The following is a 19178-nucleotide window of genomic DNA, read 5'->3' as shown; positions in this document are numbered from 1 at the left end:
TATATTAAGCTCGTGCATGACATCACTTCGGACCCGAATTAACAGATTTTTGAGGCAGTTGTAGTGAATCGGTCTGGGCTCATTCTATACCTTGCTGGAACATGTAGGGGGAGGAAAATAAATTATTTTAACATTTTTTAACTCCATATGGTCCCTTTAATTTTGCATAGTAGTCATAATAATGGTATGCAAAAGTAGCATGTGTTGTGAATCAGGTTTTGTTTTATTTCACTTTGTAAACATGGTCAACCCATAGAGAAAGTATATACTGTATATGTGTAAAGCCATCTTTCTTTGGAGAAACATGCAGCTAATATTAACACCTTGTAGATCATTGTGAAAAACATATGTGTATCCGACCCAGGGAAAGGTCAGCACTGCATGCATCCTGTAATAATGATGAAGATGCCGGGCTTACTCACAGTTTCGACCAGAAAGTCCACAAGTTATAAAAAAGAAGGTGTTGTGTTTCCTAGCAGCAGCAGTAGTGCACTTGTTTCTGCCTTTTCTCAACAGTGCAGACACAATCCTAAAAAAAGCCTGCTATGTTTTAATAATTTCGATCTTTGAACTTTTGTCATAAGAGTCTAGATCAGAAACCTCTGGGTGTACATAAGCACTTCAAGCCCCTCCATGTGGGAAAAAAGTCAACCTGAAGAGTGTTTTACTATTATTTTCAAAGGAAATTTAATTTCAACAACAGTATGCTGTAAAAGGTTTAACTGTATAAGTTTAACTGGGGTATGTGACAGGAAAAAGCTTGGGAAACACTGGTCTAAGTAATGATGAATGAAAGTATGTTTAGTATCTTTTATATTACCTTTAAAAGGCAAGTAAAGCTGTTTTCTGTTTTCTCTGGAAGTCCTCATGTCACTGTAATTGGAATAATCCGCCTGTCTCTAGGAATAGTGGGCTGGGAAAGGTAGATGGCAGTAGATGGGATGAGAGCTGTATATCGTCTTCTTACTTCTAACACTTTCTGCAATTTGATGTTTGTTATTTCTGGACTTCTTTCATTTACTGTAATCTCAGAAGCATTATGTTGATTAATGAAACGTGGCTCAGCTCAGAGTTGCCGCAGTTGGATGTGAAGTCAATTAGTCCTCAAGGCTATTAGAGGGTTGACATTAGTCTATGCAGCGCATTTTGATTAGAGATGACAGACGAGTTACCACTGCACTGCCAGACATTCCTCACCCTTCATCCCAGGGGTGAAGCCATCGGAGCTGACTGGAATATTGAAACCGTGCAGCCGGGTGCTTTTGCCAACATGCTTTTCATTGGCAGTTTTATAGTGCAGTGTACAAGGCTATGCACCGAACATTATGACCGCGGACAAGAGAAGTGAGCAGCATATTATCAGTTTAATACGGCAAGTGTTACTGAGTGGAACAGGGCAACCATATTTTGTCATCTTCATTGTCCCTGTAGGGAAATTCGTCCTCTGCATTTGACCCATCCTTTAACACAGTGGTTCTTAAGTGGGGGCACCTGGCATTGCAGGGGGGGCGCAGAGCTTTGTCTGTTCAGAGCCTCAGGTCCTAAGTGATATTAATTGAGCAAATTAAATGGTAAATGGATTAATTTATATAGCGCTTTTCTACCTTTATCAGGCCCAAAGTGCTTTACAGTAGGGAACCAGTCATCCATTCACACATTCATTCATACACTACAGCACGCAGACACTGTAGGCAAGTAAGGTAAAATGTCTTGCCCAAGGACACAATGACCGTGTGCATTTGCAGGAGCTGGGATTCGAACCCATGATCATGAGACGATTATGAGACAACCAGCTCTACCACCTGCGCCCCATGGCTAAAATCAGCAAATAAGGCTAAGGTTAAGGTATACTTTATTGATGATGATGTAGGGAAATTTTTTCTCTGCATTTGACACACCCTCAATGCCGCTGGGGCTCGGGACAGAAACACCTGGCTGGAGGATTAACCTATTGTACATGTTTTAGTGGTAGTGGAGAACCTGGAGGAAATGTACGCAGACGTGGGAAGAATGTGCCAACGCCACACAGAAAGGCCTCGTCCAGGTGGGAACTGAACTTGGGACCTTCTAGCTGTGAAACACAAGTGCTAAGTATTGGGGGGGCTCTAGGGGGAAAAGGTTGGGAACCACTGCTTTAACAAGTGCCTCCGGGCAACATGTCAGGAGCAGTGGATGACGGGAATCCAGCAACCCAGGGGCCATCTCCAGATTTTGTGCCAAGATGGTCTGAAATAGTGAGGGAGCCTGCTGTGCATGTTTTGGGTTGATGGGGGAAACAAGGTGAACATTACATACTTCTAAGACACTAACATTTGGCAGCACTGTGGAGTTTGCAAGATGAGCAAGCAAAGGATTTGAGTGTCTACCAAGGAGAGAACTTAGCTGTTTAAGACTAAAAACTAAATTGAATGGTGGGTTGTGATTATTTTTAAAAATGGTCTTGGAATGAACAAAACCGAAATGGTAACTGTGACCATTTGGTGACTGTTCAAAGTGATGCTATCTTCGTGAATTTCACAAGACTCAAGCTACCCCACAATCTGTCCAATATGGGACTGCATATTGGACAGGTGGCTATGAAATGAACCTCCAATAATAGGTCACACTATTAAGCTTGATGGGTGCATTTGTGAGACGCCGCATCATAAAAAGACATATTGACCGAAGTGTTATCTAAACTGTATGGCACTAATGGCTAAACTAGGCTCCTCCACACAATGGGCTTTTGTTGTGCAGGTTATTTATTGTGCTGGTGTGAGGGTGAGCCACGCCGGTGCTGAGTGCGTCCAGGGGCTCGTATTGTTAGGGAATCAGTGGCCCTTGTTTGGGGAGCTGAGAGGGTTTGTTAACAATGCCTTTTTATGTTGCAGACTGCGTGCTGTTGGCAAACGTCCACTCCAATTTTTGTTTGTTTTGCTGTTTCTGAGTCTAGCACTCCTATTGTGTTCAAACAAAGCGGTTTTGCATCAGGTGCATGTTTGCAATTACTGAAATATTGTACTGGCACATTAAATATTTTCTTGCGAATGTGTCCAGACAGTGTGTTTCCTAATAGAGCTTTTCACTGGGTGCCATTCTTGTGAGGGTATAGGGACAGGGATGAGAAAGGGGGATCAGGGATTAAGGGGGTTGAAGCAATGCCTTGTTAAAGAAAAAGAAAGGGTTTGAGTGTGTCGATTGGATTAACTTGTTTGGGCTTATTAAGAGGGGAGACACAGCCGCTTGTTAAAAGCACTGCATGGGGCATCCCACAGCGAGATGGCAGGGTCACCATTCAATTAGGCTCAAGACCCGCCCATATTCATTGTGAATGCTGTGTTCAGGGATCAGATGGTGTCACCAAGCGAAACTGTGGACGTATACAGTATCCTGTTGTTCCCTACATCCATCTAGACCAGACATTTGTCTGTTGTTTATTCTGTTAGATTATCTTTGATTTTTTTCCCCCTTGTTCCATGATTGCTCGAGCAAATCTCATAATCCTTTTTGCAGTGATTTTGATTCATTTGACAAAATGTAACATGATTTTCTTTGCACACCTGCATGCACGGGCAGTTGCAAACCGTACATTTTATCCGATTTCACATTGATGTGATGATTTATCGCAATTGGCCTAAACGTGTTTTAAGATTATTTCTAGGTTAAAAACAAAAACAATCTATCACTGCCTGTTGCTTGTATCCTCCTTCTCTGGTCCTAATCACGCGCAGTGCAAAAAACACACCTCCGTTTGTGTGTGTTCACCCGTGACCACCCTGCTGCACCCTGCACTTGGCAGGACGCTTATCTGGGCAGACAGCTCTGGGTGCAGGGAGCCATCTCCTCTGATCTCCTCTGCAGTTTAAGAACCTTTTAACTAAGAAATAGCCCTCTGCCAATCCCACCGCCTCTTGATTCTGGCTTATTCCCCTCAACTCATGGGACTGATCTTCCGCCCCCATCACAAGACCCTGCAGCGGAGTAAGCAGAACGAAGGGAAGAGCCGATAGACATCCTGGCTTTGGAGATATCCCTGTAGTGCAGTAATAGGAGACCTCTGAGTGGATTTGATGAGTGAGTGAGGTGGAGTACTCGCACACATTCTCCCTCATCCTGACATGCACTGACCTCTGACCTTCTCTACCCCAGCTGCATTATGGGACATGGTGTCTTTTTGGTAAGACATAATTTCCTGCCACTGATAGACATCTGCTAAGTATGACCTAATGGGTTGAGATGAGAGGAAAGAGGGACATTGTAAACAAGTGGACCAGACCTCTCCCTCTTCCTTCATTCTTTAAGGCAATAATAGGAGAAAATTGGTTCTCGAAACTGAATTGACAAAAGTGGGCTTCTTTCACCAAAGCATAATGCCTCAGAATACATTTGGTGTGCAGCAAATGGAAGAAAAATGGCGGGTAGTTAGGCAATTGTCTTTCATTTCGGTGCGGAAAGCTGTAGAGGTATCCCCCTTTAAGACCGGCTTTTAGTCACAATCTCTCCCTCTCCCTTTCTCTCTCGCTCAACCACTACCTTTTAACAAATGGGCTGCGCGGAGGATGTCCCTGTTGTGAAATGAGTACCCGCACAGAGAGGACACACAGAAAGGATTATGTGAATAGCGGTAATGAGCTCAAAGTGCTAGTGTGTTTGGGCCAGCTCTGTCCACGCCGGAGAGGAAATGGCACGGCTAGCAAACCTTTTTTAACAGCAGCACCTGGCGACAAATAGAGTGGCCCCTTCTTTTCCATTGGCGGCAGTGTGTGTGTGATTAAAGAGGCAATGAAAGACAGGCCTTCAGAGTTCAATTTGCTGATTTTAATTAGAAGCAGCATGTTCTTTTTGGTTCTGCGTTTAGGGAAGGTACACACCCAGGTCACACGACGAGTTACACACACCTGAGAGATATTATTTTCTTTTAATGTGAAATTATGATTATGTTTAATGATAGCAATGATTGTTATCTGTATCAGGAATTAAATCAAACTTTATCTATTAAAAGAAGGAATACTCAATATATTGGTTTTCAAAAGTAAATGTAAATGAGTTTGAAAGGTCATAATTAGAAATGAAATATGAAATATGAGAGCTCAGTTTTGGGAGCATAACTGGCTTTAACTTTAGGAAATATAATTCATTTTTGTATTATGTGCCTCCTTCTTTATATACTCGTTTTGCTTTCATCATTGTAATTGCTTTCTTTCATATTAGAATGATCATTAATATTGAAGCAACGGACTGATAGCGGCTCACTAAATGTTCATTTAGTGATTCACGGAGAAAATAAATAACTAGGGACAGGCCTGTGACAGTCTCATGAGAAATCCCTTCTCAATAATCTGCCACGTATCACGGCAAAAGCTGCTGCCGCTGACGGTGAAGATGAATTATTTTCCTCTATATTTGTTTTATTACGACACATGACTAGCTCAGATGGAAATGATAGTGGCTCAAATAGTACTTTGGTCCAGTGCAGAGCTTTGATGAGGGCCACACTGTATGGGGGGAGAGTAGTTTCTGCAGTACAGCTTGAGATGTGGTTCCTGGAAACAAAACAATATCCGCTAAGTGAACTGTAGTACAGTGAATCTTGATCCTTATCTCATAAAAAACATTTTCTAAACTGGAATGCCTTGTGTCTCATGTCTCATCTGCCACATAATCTGAGACGAAGGCTTTGTAATCAGTCATGATTGTTCCATGTGACAGTGGTATGTTGCTGATGAATGATGCCCTCTATTGTACATGAGGGTTGGGAGCGCTCTGAATAGAAGCCAAGGTGTTTTTCCAAATAAATATTAGAAAAAAGCAAGTCCTGTTCCACTGGGGCTGTGATGGGCTTTTTGAGTGGAAACTTACACACCTGCCTTCATGATACAGAGCGAAGGTGGAAGTGTAGAGCTGGAGATTTATGGCCTGGAGGGAGATTGATTAGCGCCATCACTAGCCCTGATGTACGCCTGGCAGTCTTCTCCTCCCCACTCATTCACACACACGTACAGCCACATCGCACAGAAAAACTACACATGCGTGGGTCCCCCAGGCCCTTCCTGACAGTACCCCAGAGCTGTTGCATGTTAAGTTGTAGCCGACAGACTGCTGTTTTCTCAGCATTACCATTTTTTGCTGTCCATAGATAACGCCATCAATCACCGCATGCACAGGGCTGGGAGGGAAGTGCCCGAATGTGGGTGCTTTAGGAGTGCCTGCGTGTTTGTTTTGAGAAGAGCCTCGTAGGCAGGAGATGTGCTTGAATGACTGTGTGGATGTGTGTGAGCTGCAGAGTGACTGGCCCAGGCTGTGCACTGAGCCCGTGTCAGCCGCCCCGGTGCAGGTGTGGGTTTATCATTCAGCACACAGAGCTGGGAGGCAGGCAGCTGGAGGCATGCTCCCCCAATTAAATCCAAGGTGAGAGACTTGGCCCATCTCGCCCACTGCTTGCTCCTGCTGGCTTACCGGACACTGCCATGGTGCTCTGACCTCAAATCAACCTATATCTCACTCAATTTTCTTCTCTTCTCTGTTGTGTTCTGCAGGTTGGCCATAGAAGTCCTCCGGCTCTCGAACTGTGCCCGCCTCGCCATGCTGGCCTGCCTGCAGAGGAGGCTGAACCCTCCCCCTCAGCACCCAGTGTGCACCAGCAAGGCCCTAGAGCCACCTCAAGCCCTCGGACGGAAATGTGAGTTCCCAAAGTGACAGGAGGCGTAGGGGTCAAAGGTTCAGTTCAGAAGGGGGTTTGTCACTGAGTTTGGTGACTGATGGAAACGGATCGTTAACCTCCATTTCCCTTCGAAAGAGTGAAGGGAAATGGACTTTCCGGTTTCTGTGTTCATCACTTTGAGGAATTCTAAACAGCTCCATTGGCTCTCCACTTAGACCCAGGACAGCTCTGCAGTTAGCTGCTCATTGTGTGGGGCTGTTTAGCTGTGCTGATTGTGCAGTCGTGGCAACAGGGCTGAACAGACAGTGTTTAACGTGCCTCACTGGCCGGGGGTGACCCTGAGGGTCTGTAAACATTTACAGTGTCTGGCCCTGGCGGTGCACACTGCCTGTAAAGCATGACAGCTGCTCTGTTTGCTCCCAGCCCCACACTGTCCACTCACAAAATGGTGCAAAGGGACAGGGATGAACCAGACCTGAAAACAGGTTGAGGGCTGGCAAAACTCGCTCAAACCAGTTTGAGTTTAAAGGGATAGAGGCGGTTGGCAGTAACTGATAAACCGATAGGAGCAAATCTATTTTCAAATTATTTATTTTCCTTTATTAATCAGTTTGATGACTCTTGTTTAGATGCCATGATATTAACACAAGGTGATTAAACAAACTGAGAGGAGGGATCAAAACGTCTTTACAGAGGCCACCTTGTAACAGCGGTGTTTTATGTTTCTGCTGTAGTGAGACATTATATTAAGCCAGTTCACAGACAGGACTGCTACTGACTCTCTGTACCAATTAACTACCTTCCAGTCCCACATCACACTGCACCAACCTGCCTCAGGGAGAGAAAGTCTAAACTAAGTAATCTGGACGCTCTCCCATCTCTCGTCTTTTTCATTGACTTCCACAGGTTATGTAGCTATTGTTCGTTCAACAGGGCTCACTAATTGTAATTGATTCAATCTTTGTAAAATTTGAGGATTGCCCCAATTCCTTCCTTAATGGAGGAGGTTCTGGATTTTGATCAATAAGAGAGAAAGACTGCAGCCTTGGTGTGGGTCTCTTTAGATGACCCTACCTGTCAAACTCTCACTCCGCTTCCCCACCTGTTAGACTCGTTGATTGAAGGGCCACCACAGAGACTGACTTCAGGCTCATAATGAGGATGTTTGAACATAATGGCCTTCTTTCTATCACTGGGGGAGTGGAGGGGGCTCAAGTGTTGGATTTCCACCACTGCGCAGCTCTTGGCCTCAATAAGCCGATTGTATGTTGTGCCCAGAGAGGGTGCAGAGAGGCGGCCTGTGGCCATACTCTGGTCACTAGGCAGAGCAGGTCGCCATGACTGATTATGTTTGTGTGAAACGGTGGTGCTTAAGGTGACCTGGGCCCTCGGCAGGTGGCCTTATTGCTCCAACTCTTCGCATGGGCAGAGAGGGAGGTCCTGGCTGCAATGAGCTAGAGGTGAACTGTCCCATTTGCATCTGCTGTCCTGTTCAGAATGAGAAATGGCAGAGCTGCAGAACAGTTGAGATGAGGCTAAGGAGGGTTTAGAAAAAGCCTGTGCATGCAGATGCCGAGTGGCTGTACAGTTCATTGATGCGACTCCCATTAAAAATCCCTCATACCCTCAATAAAAAAGGACTTAACTGGCTGTACCATCAGCTGGAAGCATTCAGATCGGCTCACCAGACAATCAATTTCCCCCGAGCGCGCAGAGCTTAGCGGGAGAAACGGGAGGCGGGGAGCGAGATGTTTCCATTATCACAGCCCGCTCTGTGTCTGGGCTCAGGGGGGTGGGGTGAGCCACTGTCGAGAGGGAAGCACAGGAGGAGGAAGGAAGGAATGGCAGAGTGAAGATGGCAAAAAACAGACAAGTGAAGAAAAGCAAGAGATGCTAAACAGGAGACAGAGAAGCAGGCTTTTCAAAAAGCCATTGACCGCCTGCCCTTAAAAATATCATATTGGATTAGCCTCACAGGGCGGCCTTTTGATATTTTTTCTTGGCTGTAGAATTAAAAGGAGTGCAGCGCATTGCTTGAATTATAAATCATAGGCGCTCACTTTCAGTGTGACCAAATTCCTCATGTATATGGCTGCACTCTCCAGCACCAGCCGCTGTCATTTTTAATTAACCCCCCTCCTTATGGGTGACATTTGTAGCCTGCCCCCACCTTCGTCCTCTCCTCCACAGTGCTCCTGCACTGGCCTAGATGGAGACATGAAAGGCAGAGGCGGCACTGGAGCCAGAGCCTCTCATCGTGTTGTGCCCCGGAGAGAGGGCACCTATCCAGACAGATGAGAGAGAAAGGGCCTGGGGGAGAGGGGTGAATGGACGTCACTGACCCGGGACACCTTTGGCCACAGGCGCCCTCCCTCGCTGCACAGCGCCCTCCTTCATCACTGTCCTGCATGTGGCTCTGAAGTGGCACAGAGTAAAGCTACAGGGGAGGGGCATGCACCACTGATGAGTAACACTGATGGCTGGACAGGAGGCACAGCGCAGCTCATCATCACCCCCCCTCCTTCCTGGACCAGACAGCAATTACTCTGCCACATGTCAGCTAAAGAATAACAGGTCCCGAATCCCACAAATGACTGGCTGATGGGGGCAGTTCAGCCTGGCTCTTTTCCAAATTCAAATTTCAGCAGATTTTGAAATTATTTTCTAATCTGTTATGTTCATGTTAGACATTGTGAAACCTATAAATGAATGTCAGATTGTGTGTGTTTTAATCCTCTCCTGTTGTGGATTTTTTTTTTTTTTTTGCTTTACCACACAATTTACTACCACGCCTCGAGTTGTTTTTGACTGGATTAGACATTAGGTTAAACTAGGGTGTTTCCTCACTTAACCCTTCCTGTCTGGCTGTTTGGCAAACACACAAATCACTTGCTGATTGACTGCAATTACTTTTCTAATCCCAAAAGCTTAGATTTTCTGACAGTAATGTTTGCAGCACCAGACTGGTCAAGCAAGTTATTCTCAGCAGTGACATTCAGTAACATTCAGTGACATAGTATATTGTTGGGGCCTCATCCATAACCCTCTATGACAGTGTTTCCCAACCAGGGGTACGGGGTACGGGGTACTTGAAACTGTTTCAGATTGAAAAAGAAGAATAAAATGAATACCATAGATGATTATTATGAAAACAAAATCTGCTATTGCAGTAAAGTGGTTTTGAGAGTATTATGGCTTTATTTTGAACGCTTAACATTGGCTTTTACTTATAGGTTGTAGATTTAAGTGATTCCTAAGGGCTCTAACAGCCACACCCTGAAGGTACGCAAAGCACTGCAGGGTCCAAGGGGTCCCTAAGACAAAATGGTTGGGAACCACTTCTCTATGACATCACCCCAGGGGCATGAGGTGCCAATCAGATGAGGAGCTCCCAGGAGGAGTGGGAGCCTATTCAGCCCTATCCCAGGTTGATGGACAGAGACAACCTGGCCTTGTCACATACTGCCTCAGGGCATGACATGGAGGTTCATCTGGGGATTGTAGTTTTCCTAATAGCTCTGTGACGCTGCTGGCTCAGCTGCCCTGGCCATTAGTGGCTTTGGTTTTACCTGCCAAAGTGCTCCACCACTGAGACAGAATATGGTCAGGTAATGACCCCTTGTCTATTGTCTACAGCCCCAGGAGACAATGGGCTCATCAATATGCCTTTGCAGCTCATTTATACAATAGTTGGTACACTGTTGAATCGAGTGGAATATTTCAATGTGGTTTTGAAAAGGGAGAAAAATAGCCTCCCCCTGATTGTCTCTGTGCTCTTGAGGTGGGGCTCCAAGTGCGGCTGCAGACCGAGGGAGCGATCTGCATGCACTTGACCTTTTCCCACTGATTGAACTACTTGGTTTTCCAGCTTCATTTGAAATTCCACAGAGAGCGCAAAGAGACTGTCATTATCCTCAGTGTGCAGTCGCACAGCAGAGGTCAGAGGTACTTTTCATGGTGTAAGGTGATTGACAGCTGTCTGTGGACTTCCTCCTCCTGCGCGCTTATTTATGAAGTTTCATGTATCTGAGCCAGCGCTGGCTTTTGGAATATCATTTATTTCTTTGTATCAATGACACACATGCATAATACAGTATAATATGGTGTTATTTATTCTATGCAGAGAGGAGAACAGTGCTGTTTATTATCTTACAGTATGTGTCTCAGCCTTTTCTGTTATGTTGGCTCTAGTGCACTGGTGCACAGAGGATCATTTCCGGATGGTGGCGTCCCGCAGTGGCTTGCCTTCCCTCTGCCCTCTGCCTTCTGCTGTGCACACAGGGGGCGAAAAAATGTTATTGCCTTGGGAGGTGAGCTTGAGGAAGAGGCCTTTGCTTTAGTTTTGGTCACAGCAAGACTTGGGTTGAAAAACAGGTTCCTGGTTCCAAAGGCTCCGAGCTGGCATTTGGGCATCACAGGTGTGAGGCTTTGACACCCTCCGTCTGTCCTGCCAGGGATGGAGGTGTAAGTGAGGCCACTGAAGTCTCTTGCTGTCCCACAGGAAATTACATGCGGCCCGTGCCATCTCAGTGCTGTGTCCAATGCAGAATAATCAGGGGGTTGTTCAGGACCTGCTTTCAGTGTGGCTATTTGTTCATTACTCATGTTTACTCTGTTGGTATTTTCTAACAACAACAACGTTTGTATCTGCACGTGCTTTTGCTGATGCTTCTGGTGCCAGGCTGTTGATCTTACACTGACTAATCATTAAAATGACCCAATGAATTGTAACTGCTCAACGCTAAACGAAATAAAACTGATTAGAACCTTGTTGTCTCCTCTGCCTGCATCAGATGTCCAAATATTAATTATGACTTGTAGATTCCATCTTTAATCATGCGTCTCCTCTCTCCCCTTCTCTCCGCTCGCCTCTCATTCAAATGTGTTCAGAAGCGGAGTGCCTTGTTGTCTGTGCAGTGTTAAATATTAATTGAGAATCAGTGGAGGACTTGTCTCCTAAATGATAGAACAGAAGGGCTGGGGCTTGCCTGAGGCTGCCTGCGGGCGCCTCTCTTCCTCCATTTACCTGCAGGCCTGCGCTCCAGCTCTTCCTCAGTCTGACAGTCCTCCACAGTGTACCCCCGTGTGTCCTGTGCTCTTCCCTGTTTTCCCGCTCTCATCTCAGAACCCACTAATCTCCATCTCCACGGCTTCATCTCTTCATGTGCTTGTGTCATTTCTGTGTCCATTTGAGCTTGTGCTTGCCAGCAGTTGCCGCAAGCTCTTGGCTGAACACATAGCCCTTTGAGGAAAAATGTGTCACAGCGTCGCATTTTCTCTAAAAGCCAGGGCACAAAAGGCTCGACATGAATCTTTCAGGTCAGGATTTGAGCTGTTGTATCAGTTTTTGCTCGTCTGTGAGTCCTGTACTGTTCCTTATCACTCGTCTCATCTAAAATAGATGGTGAATCACAACGCAGTTATAGTCTAAGAAAATCAAAGCTCATAAGGACCTTTTAATTGTATGTTTCTGTCAAAGTGTCTTATATTGTATATTGTAATGTGTTAAGATATCCAAATCTCCAAGCACAAAATGCATGTATTGTGAGAAGACTATTGTAAAATGTCTCTCGAAATGCTTTGACCATTTGAATCATTACTGTCCTTTCACTTGAGATAAAGTGTTTAAGAATCATGATTTCATGTTGGATGCATTCAAATAGTGCAATGGAGCATGTTCAATGTTCAATTTGCTTTTCAGAGACAAAACAATGCATTTAGAACTCAGAGCTGCGTGATATTATTGTGAGACTTTTGATATTGCAATATCATGGTGTCATTGTGACAGCTGTAGTAGCACTGTGTGGAATTTCTCCACTGGGAGATCAATAAGGCCATATTTTGGTTATGCTTTATATTAAGGTGTCGTCATTAAGTATAAGGATTCAATATGCTTGTAAAGTTTTAACACACTGCTTATTATACTTTTATCTGTTAACATACTAATAGGCCATTAATAATACTCTTATTCATAGCCAACTCTTAACCTAACCCTGACCTTAACCCTTTACCCTAACCGTAAAATGATTACTAATGCTTAGTAATACTTAATGAGCACACCTTAATCCAAAGCGATACCCATATTTTAAAAACATATTAATATTAAATATATAAATAATAAAGTTACAGACATGGAAGGAGCAGTGACTGTGTCTCTGACATACAATTGCGCTGAGTTCACAGTCTCATGAGCCCTAATTGTACATGACAATATCGGCCGGTGTGCCAGTCCCCGCTGCTTTTGCTGACAGTGGTTATTTACTGCTTCCCTGCTGTACGCACAATACCAGTGGCTCTGGCCGGCTCTCCATAAACAAAGTATGTTAATTGGTGTGACTGGATTTGAAAATCTAGAATAGATTGATCTATGGATAAATTATCTGGTTAAAAGCATCTGAAACATCATCATCACAAATCAAATTGTTTTCTCAATTCATGTGCACTCACTAGCTTTGCCTTTTATAGATTATGTGGCTGCTACTGCTGCCCTGTGTTTGGTTACTTCTGGCTGTCACGCATGCTGTATGTTGGGGCTAACCGATAGGAGAAGTAGTTGTTATTGAAAAGTGAATGTCTGTGTTTTAATGTAGAGCTAAACAGGAACCACAGAATAACAACCTCTCCAAACTGGGGTTAGATCACTCTACGATTATGTGTTGACACGTTTCCCACCCCAGTTTAATCTTTTTATTTTTATTTCAACTCATTTTTTGTTTTTTTCAATAGAAACAAGCATCGACTCGGCTCTTTTGTTCAATTGTGGCATTATGATTTCCGTGTTTAGAGTGAGGTTGCCCCAGTTTAGGTTTTGTTGTGCGTGGTTGTCTCACAAAAGACCTGACATGGCTGGCCTGCATTCTTCAGTGAAATAACCTTGTAGCCCCTGCTAAAATGTATAAAGTTCACAGAGATTATAGGCTCTGAACTAGAAATGGAAGGATAACTCTTTTTTTTTATTGTCAGTATGTAAATGAGTGTTGATTCTTTGGTGATTCCAGCTAATAGTCCCCCTGAATGTGGTGTTTTTTAGGGCAGGAATGCAGGGCAAATGCTTTCCCACGCCGTTTTCCTCTGCCAGTGGCGTTTCAGACAAGGCTCTGTGCTGGCCGGGCTTTGCTAATGCAGCCGGAGCGCAGACAAATGGAAAGTGACACTTGTGTGTGTAGAATGGTATTTGTGGTGACGCTTTGACTACAGATAATAAAGTGTTCGCCCTGAGGTGAATTCGCCCAGCAAGCACCTCAGATGAAACTCACTTACTCCGAGAGGGAGACAGAACAGAGGAAGAGGGGAAGGACGAGCACAGAGAGGTGGTCGGACGACATAAAAGACGAGGAGGAGATGTTGGCTCATAATGACGTTGGCTGATTGGTTCACAGCTCTGTGTTAATGTGGTGCAAGGACTAAGTAAAAACGGGGTCTGTGCCAGTGTCAGCGTGCCATGTGCGCAGAGTCCTTCAGGATCAATCAATCCTCAGTAATTTGCTCCCAGCTCATAAAAGGCAGGTCTGTCTAGAAGGAGCACAGCGCTGCCACATCAAACCGGCTAATTAATTTTCACTGCTGATCCAGTAACATCTGGCATTAGAGATAAAGTCTAACGATAACACGCAAATAAAAACATGACCATTTTCATAAGCAATATTTCACATTTTATAAGAGAAAAGCTTTGCAATACTATTTCATCTTATGGATCAAATTTAAATGTTAAAGGAACATATTCTTCTTTTAAGCTTTTATCGCTGCCATTGATGCTATATGTCAGTGAAGTTTACAGCAACAATCTGCCTGACGATGAGGTTCAGGTGACTTATATTTGAAATGTGTCTATTTAGAGATTAGTTCTAAATTAGATTTTAGTGAAGCAAGACCTTAGAAATGAGAGTTTCATCTACAAGATCTCCCTTAACTATTAGACTCATTTTGACAGCATGCTGTGCCTGTTTTGCTGTTAAGGATCTGCTTTAACAATCTCATTATCCTCTTTGCTCTCTGTGAATCTTGTTGGCAGGTTAAAACCTAAACAAATTAGAGCGTTTTATGTTTTTTTGCGCGATGTTAAAATTTGTTTTCATTTTTAATTGCAAACCTCGTAATATGATGATTTGTTACTTAGCAGCACAACATTTAAGTTTGCAAAACCATTATTAATGAAAGTAGTCAGACACATTATGCCTTTGTTTACATTTTTTACTGCCTTTACTCTCCAATATCATTTTCCTTTTTGTAATTATAGTGCCTTGACAAATAATTTTATTGTGCTGTTGTTTTTTTGCTTTATTGTTGGGTAGAAAATCAACCTTGTGAAGAACAGGGGTAGATAAGTGCTTCATAAATGGCTTTTCGGATATCAAGCTAGCAGCAGGGTTCCTTTTCCCTCACATGCACTTGAATTGATTAGTGCTCTGGCTGAGGGCATATTCAACATGTCTGCCCCCTGCCAGGCCGCTCTACCCTGTTGATCAGTGGCTCATGCTCCTCAGGAAGCTCCTGAGGGGCACACAGGCTTTGATTGACTGGCAGCCGAGTCGGCGGGACACCTCTATTATTATCATCTGCACCTCAGAGTGGTGGGGCACAGCCGGGGGGGTCCTGCCGGCAGCCCCTGCTTTGTGTGCCCCATAGTCAATTAGAGGCAGTGCGCTGCCGGAGACAAGTGGATGCAGGGTTAATTGCAGAGGACCAAACAGCTGGCTTTATCAGGGCCCATTGTGTTTGCAGCAGTTGTCACGGCAATAGCGGCCTGGCTGTAATCGCTGACTAATCAGGCCTTTGCCAGATGACACCTCCATTAGGACAAGGCAGGTATTGTTCAGGCAGGGAGCTGCCTCTGGCTTAGCCATGCCTGCCCATCCTTTTTACTGTGCTGAAAGGAGAGGATGTCATAGACTCTGATCCTATCTGCAAAGAGCTTAACAATAGCCTGTGGTCAAGGGTCTGCTTTGAAAAACACTTTCAAATCTGCTCCAGTGAAGCTGAGGCACACCCAGAGGTCAAACTCTTTCCAAAGTTAAGAATTCTCTCAGAGCTTTCTGAACTCAATGAATCATAATGTAAATTATTCAAAACTCCACTTAAGAAGAGGTGAAGGTGAAGTGTCCTCGGCTTTAATACATTCTTTCAAATAGATGTGCCTCAGGTCATAAAATTTGAACCATCTTCAGAAATAGACCCCATGTTTTATAAAGGCCTGTACAGGGACAGAGAGTGCACAGTGGATAGTGTCTGCAGTGCGCTGATGCCTCACACAGGTTGAACAGCCTGTGTTTCCCAGGGGAACGGCTCATGTTGGACTGCAGCTGACCCCATGTTTTCGCTCATGTTTCTGGTAAAAACGGTTCCTGTTGTTTGCCCTGCCACCGAAAGACATTGCTTGTTTGTTTGGCCAGCATATTGTGTATTATGCAATCATTGTGCTATAAAAATCTAATTGGAGTTCAACCGAAATAGGGGTTTTCATTTCAGCCTGCCAGTGTTCATGGTCAAAGAGGATCAAAGCCATCTTTAAGGTTTTGATGTGGTAGAGCGTTTTATATGCTGCTAATAAGAAGAAACTCCAACCTGATCATAATTTCAGAACACTTGGAAGACTAATAAATTAGAACCAGGGTATTTTGGGGTATTCTGGGTGTTATGCTCTGGTTATTCATTTAAAACTCTAATTAAAATGCAAAGTATTCTCATGGCCTTGTGGGTTTGGTGCTGCACTCTCTGACTGCCTATCTCCCCTCCGCCTTGTTTTCCACCTCAGTTCACTCCCACTGCTTCTTGTGATCAACACAATTTGACCCCTCACTTGAAAGAAGTGTGCAGGATTTAATGGATTTTTTACAGTCTAATCTATCCAGTTCTCTCTTTATGGCTGTTTTGTTCCCAGTGGATTTCATCTTTACATCCCCCACATCCCCTCCTACCCATTCCCTCCACCTCACACCAAGAAAATTAGTTCATCAGAATTCAAAATGTACTGCTGGCTAATTAAAGGAGTGTTAATTGAGTGTTCAGAATTGGGCACCCCCTTCACACAAAAATACACACAGAGGTGGAGCTGCACTAGCACACATGCAATCACAGTGACAGTGGCGGGTGCACCAAGGACGTTGCGCTTGGGGAGTTTCATGCCAATCAAAAATGGTGAGAAAGAAGAGTGCCCATCCTCCCAGTGAAATGGGATTTCTAGATCATATCATAGCCTCGTGTGGCTCAGTCCATCACTGTGGTGCCATGTTATCCTCTCCAGCCTCGCTATCAGGTCGGAGCGCTGGAGTGAACAGTGCAGAGAGAGGCTGCTCTCTGTGCTACGCCTCCTGCTAATGAGGGGTGGCATTTAGAGATGTGCTCCTCTGACACATGGGCATTGTGTGCCAGGCACTGGGTGATTAAGGACGAAGGTCAGCCCATTAATTGCCTCCCTGCCATCTCGTCTGCCTGGCTCGTGATCTCAGGGCCAGTGCATGTGTTTGCCTCAGCTCTCGTCTCCTCTGTAGTTGCATTAGATGACTTCAATTTAATTGTAAAGTTTTTTATTTTCTTCAAATAGTTGAATTGCAGTTTCTCTGTTAATTTTCCTTATATTGTTTTCATATGCCTGTGAGTGGTCATATAGCCTCGTTTCTGAGATGGGAAAGCAACATAGTGTTTCTTCCCCGGGGGAAATAATTAATCCTTACAAGGCTGTCGCATGTCGAAATGTAGTGAGTGTGAAGCATTTAGCCCAGGAGGCATAGCAGGCTGTCGCCCGCACAGGCACCTGTTGTTGTCCCTGCCCTACATTTCAGCAGAGGAGCTGAGCAGAGGATAACAACATGCTTCACTGATGGCAAATGACACATCCAGCTGCAGACTCAGCCTGTGTGAGGGAGTCTGTTTACACAGAGGTTTTTATATCCCCATGCAGCGTGCCGGGTGCACCTCCAAACTGACTCTTGATCAGATGAAAGTTCACAGGAAAGAAGCAGACTTTCAACTGAAGATTTATCAGCAGCACCATCTGTATGCTGCCTCATAACACTCCTCTGCTGCTGGCCACACCAGCCGTTCCAGCGCCAGTTCCTCCTTTAACCCACATGTCAGCTCTTAAAGACTTACTGAAGCACAGTGATGTGGAGACGCACACATTGTGGCCATACCTAATGTAATCAACTTTACTTTAAACCGGACACCGTGGAACTTTTTAAAGGGGGAGCTGGAATCAGAGACATCCAGATGCTCATTTGCCTCGTCCTCTTGGTCTTCTCCTTTTATGCCTGTGGGTTCTAATAACCGGAAACCTTTGTGTAGCTGAGATGGGTTTTGTGGGACTGAAAGGCCTCTAATCCCTGTGGCCTGTGAAGTGTGAAACTCTTTGATGCCAGGTTGGTGTGCCAAAGGCTCTGCCTATTGACAAACAAGGGTCAGGCTGCAAAAGATGGAAGTTTTCTGCTCTTGCTGAAGAAATGCAAGCTCAGGCATGGAAAATATGGACTCAGTGACAGAGAAGGAATAGAATTAGCCACCCTTAATGAATTTCCTGACTGTTTTGATATTTCTTCTTTTCATGTGGCAGTAATTAGGGAGAATGATAGGCATATTGCAGCTGGGGCTTGGAGAGGCAGCAGGACCAAGGCCCTTGATATGCCTGAAAGCCAAGCATCTTCCTTCATTTAGACCATGTGATGATCAAAGATGTTTTTACCCTCATGTAAAAAAGATCAAAAAAATACTGCAGTTCCATTTGCATGTGGACCCGCAATGTGCTTTGAAATAAGCATGTTTTTTCTTACAAGCAAAGGAAATAAGTCCTCTGTCATTTTCCTCTGTCGAAACATCAAAGAAAATGGTTGAGCTGCCATGAGGGATGGCACTGAGCCAAACTGAGGTGGAGGGCAAACGGCACACAACATCATCCGAGGCGCGGACCACAGCTGTTTTTTATTTTTTAGAATGCAGCTTAGAGTGCATCTTATTTCACATTGTTGGAACATTATTTGGTGTGCCATTGTATAAGCTACAATTAATGAAATACTGCTGGTATGAATTTTGTTTTTTTATGTTGTCCTGGCCACAGTCTGGACTCAGCAGATGGCCGTATGAGCTTTTGCATAAGATTCAAGTTTTGAGAGTTTTCTTGTTGTTGTGGCAGATGATACATTTCTACTGAATTGAGTTCCTTTAGCCACCCCCACCCTTTGCGTTACACTGAGCAAAGTAGCCATGAAATTGCCTGAATAATGTAATTTAAATCCAATCTCACCGCAGCCCTTCACCTCTGCCAAGCCCCAGACAATGACACATGTGTTTTTATTTTAACTGCTATTTTGCCACTTCAATTCCTGCCTCATTGAACTCGAGCCGTGTGGGTCGTTTCGTGAGTTAGTCTCTTGCAAACTTTTGTCGACGTATTTCTAAAAGATTTTATGCAATATTTTATTTCATTCTAAATATTTTTTGTCTTCGCTGTGCTCTCCTTTAGTTCTCCCCTACCCGTCTTTGGCCAATAGTCAGGGACAACCTAATTCCCTGCTAAAGAGAGCCCAAATTAATTTCACCACGTACTGAT

General features: G+C 44.4%; 1 protein-coding gene across 1 annotated transcript in view; it reads left to right on the top strand.

Annotated features, from left to right (window-relative positions):
• Nucleotides 1–19178, top strand: part of fam222aa (family with sequence similarity 222 member Aa) — a 39764-nt gene that overhangs the window by 15573 nt on the left and 5013 nt on the right. Inside the window, exon 2 of the mRNA XM_079572197.1 lies at nucleotides 6516–6658. Coding sequence (XP_079428323.1) covers nucleotides 6562–6658 — 97 coding nt within the window. The 5' untranslated portion in view covers nucleotides 6516–6561. The remainder of the gene's footprint in view (nucleotides 1–6515; nucleotides 6659–19178) is intronic.

Source organism: Gobius niger (genome assembly GCF_951799975.1).
Source record: "Gobius niger genome assembly, chromosome: 1".
Taxonomy (NCBI): Eukaryota; Metazoa; Chordata; class Actinopteri; order Gobiiformes; family Gobiidae; genus Gobius; species Gobius niger.
Note: the sequence above shows the minus strand (reverse complement) of the source record. Positions and strands in the feature narration are given on the sequence as shown.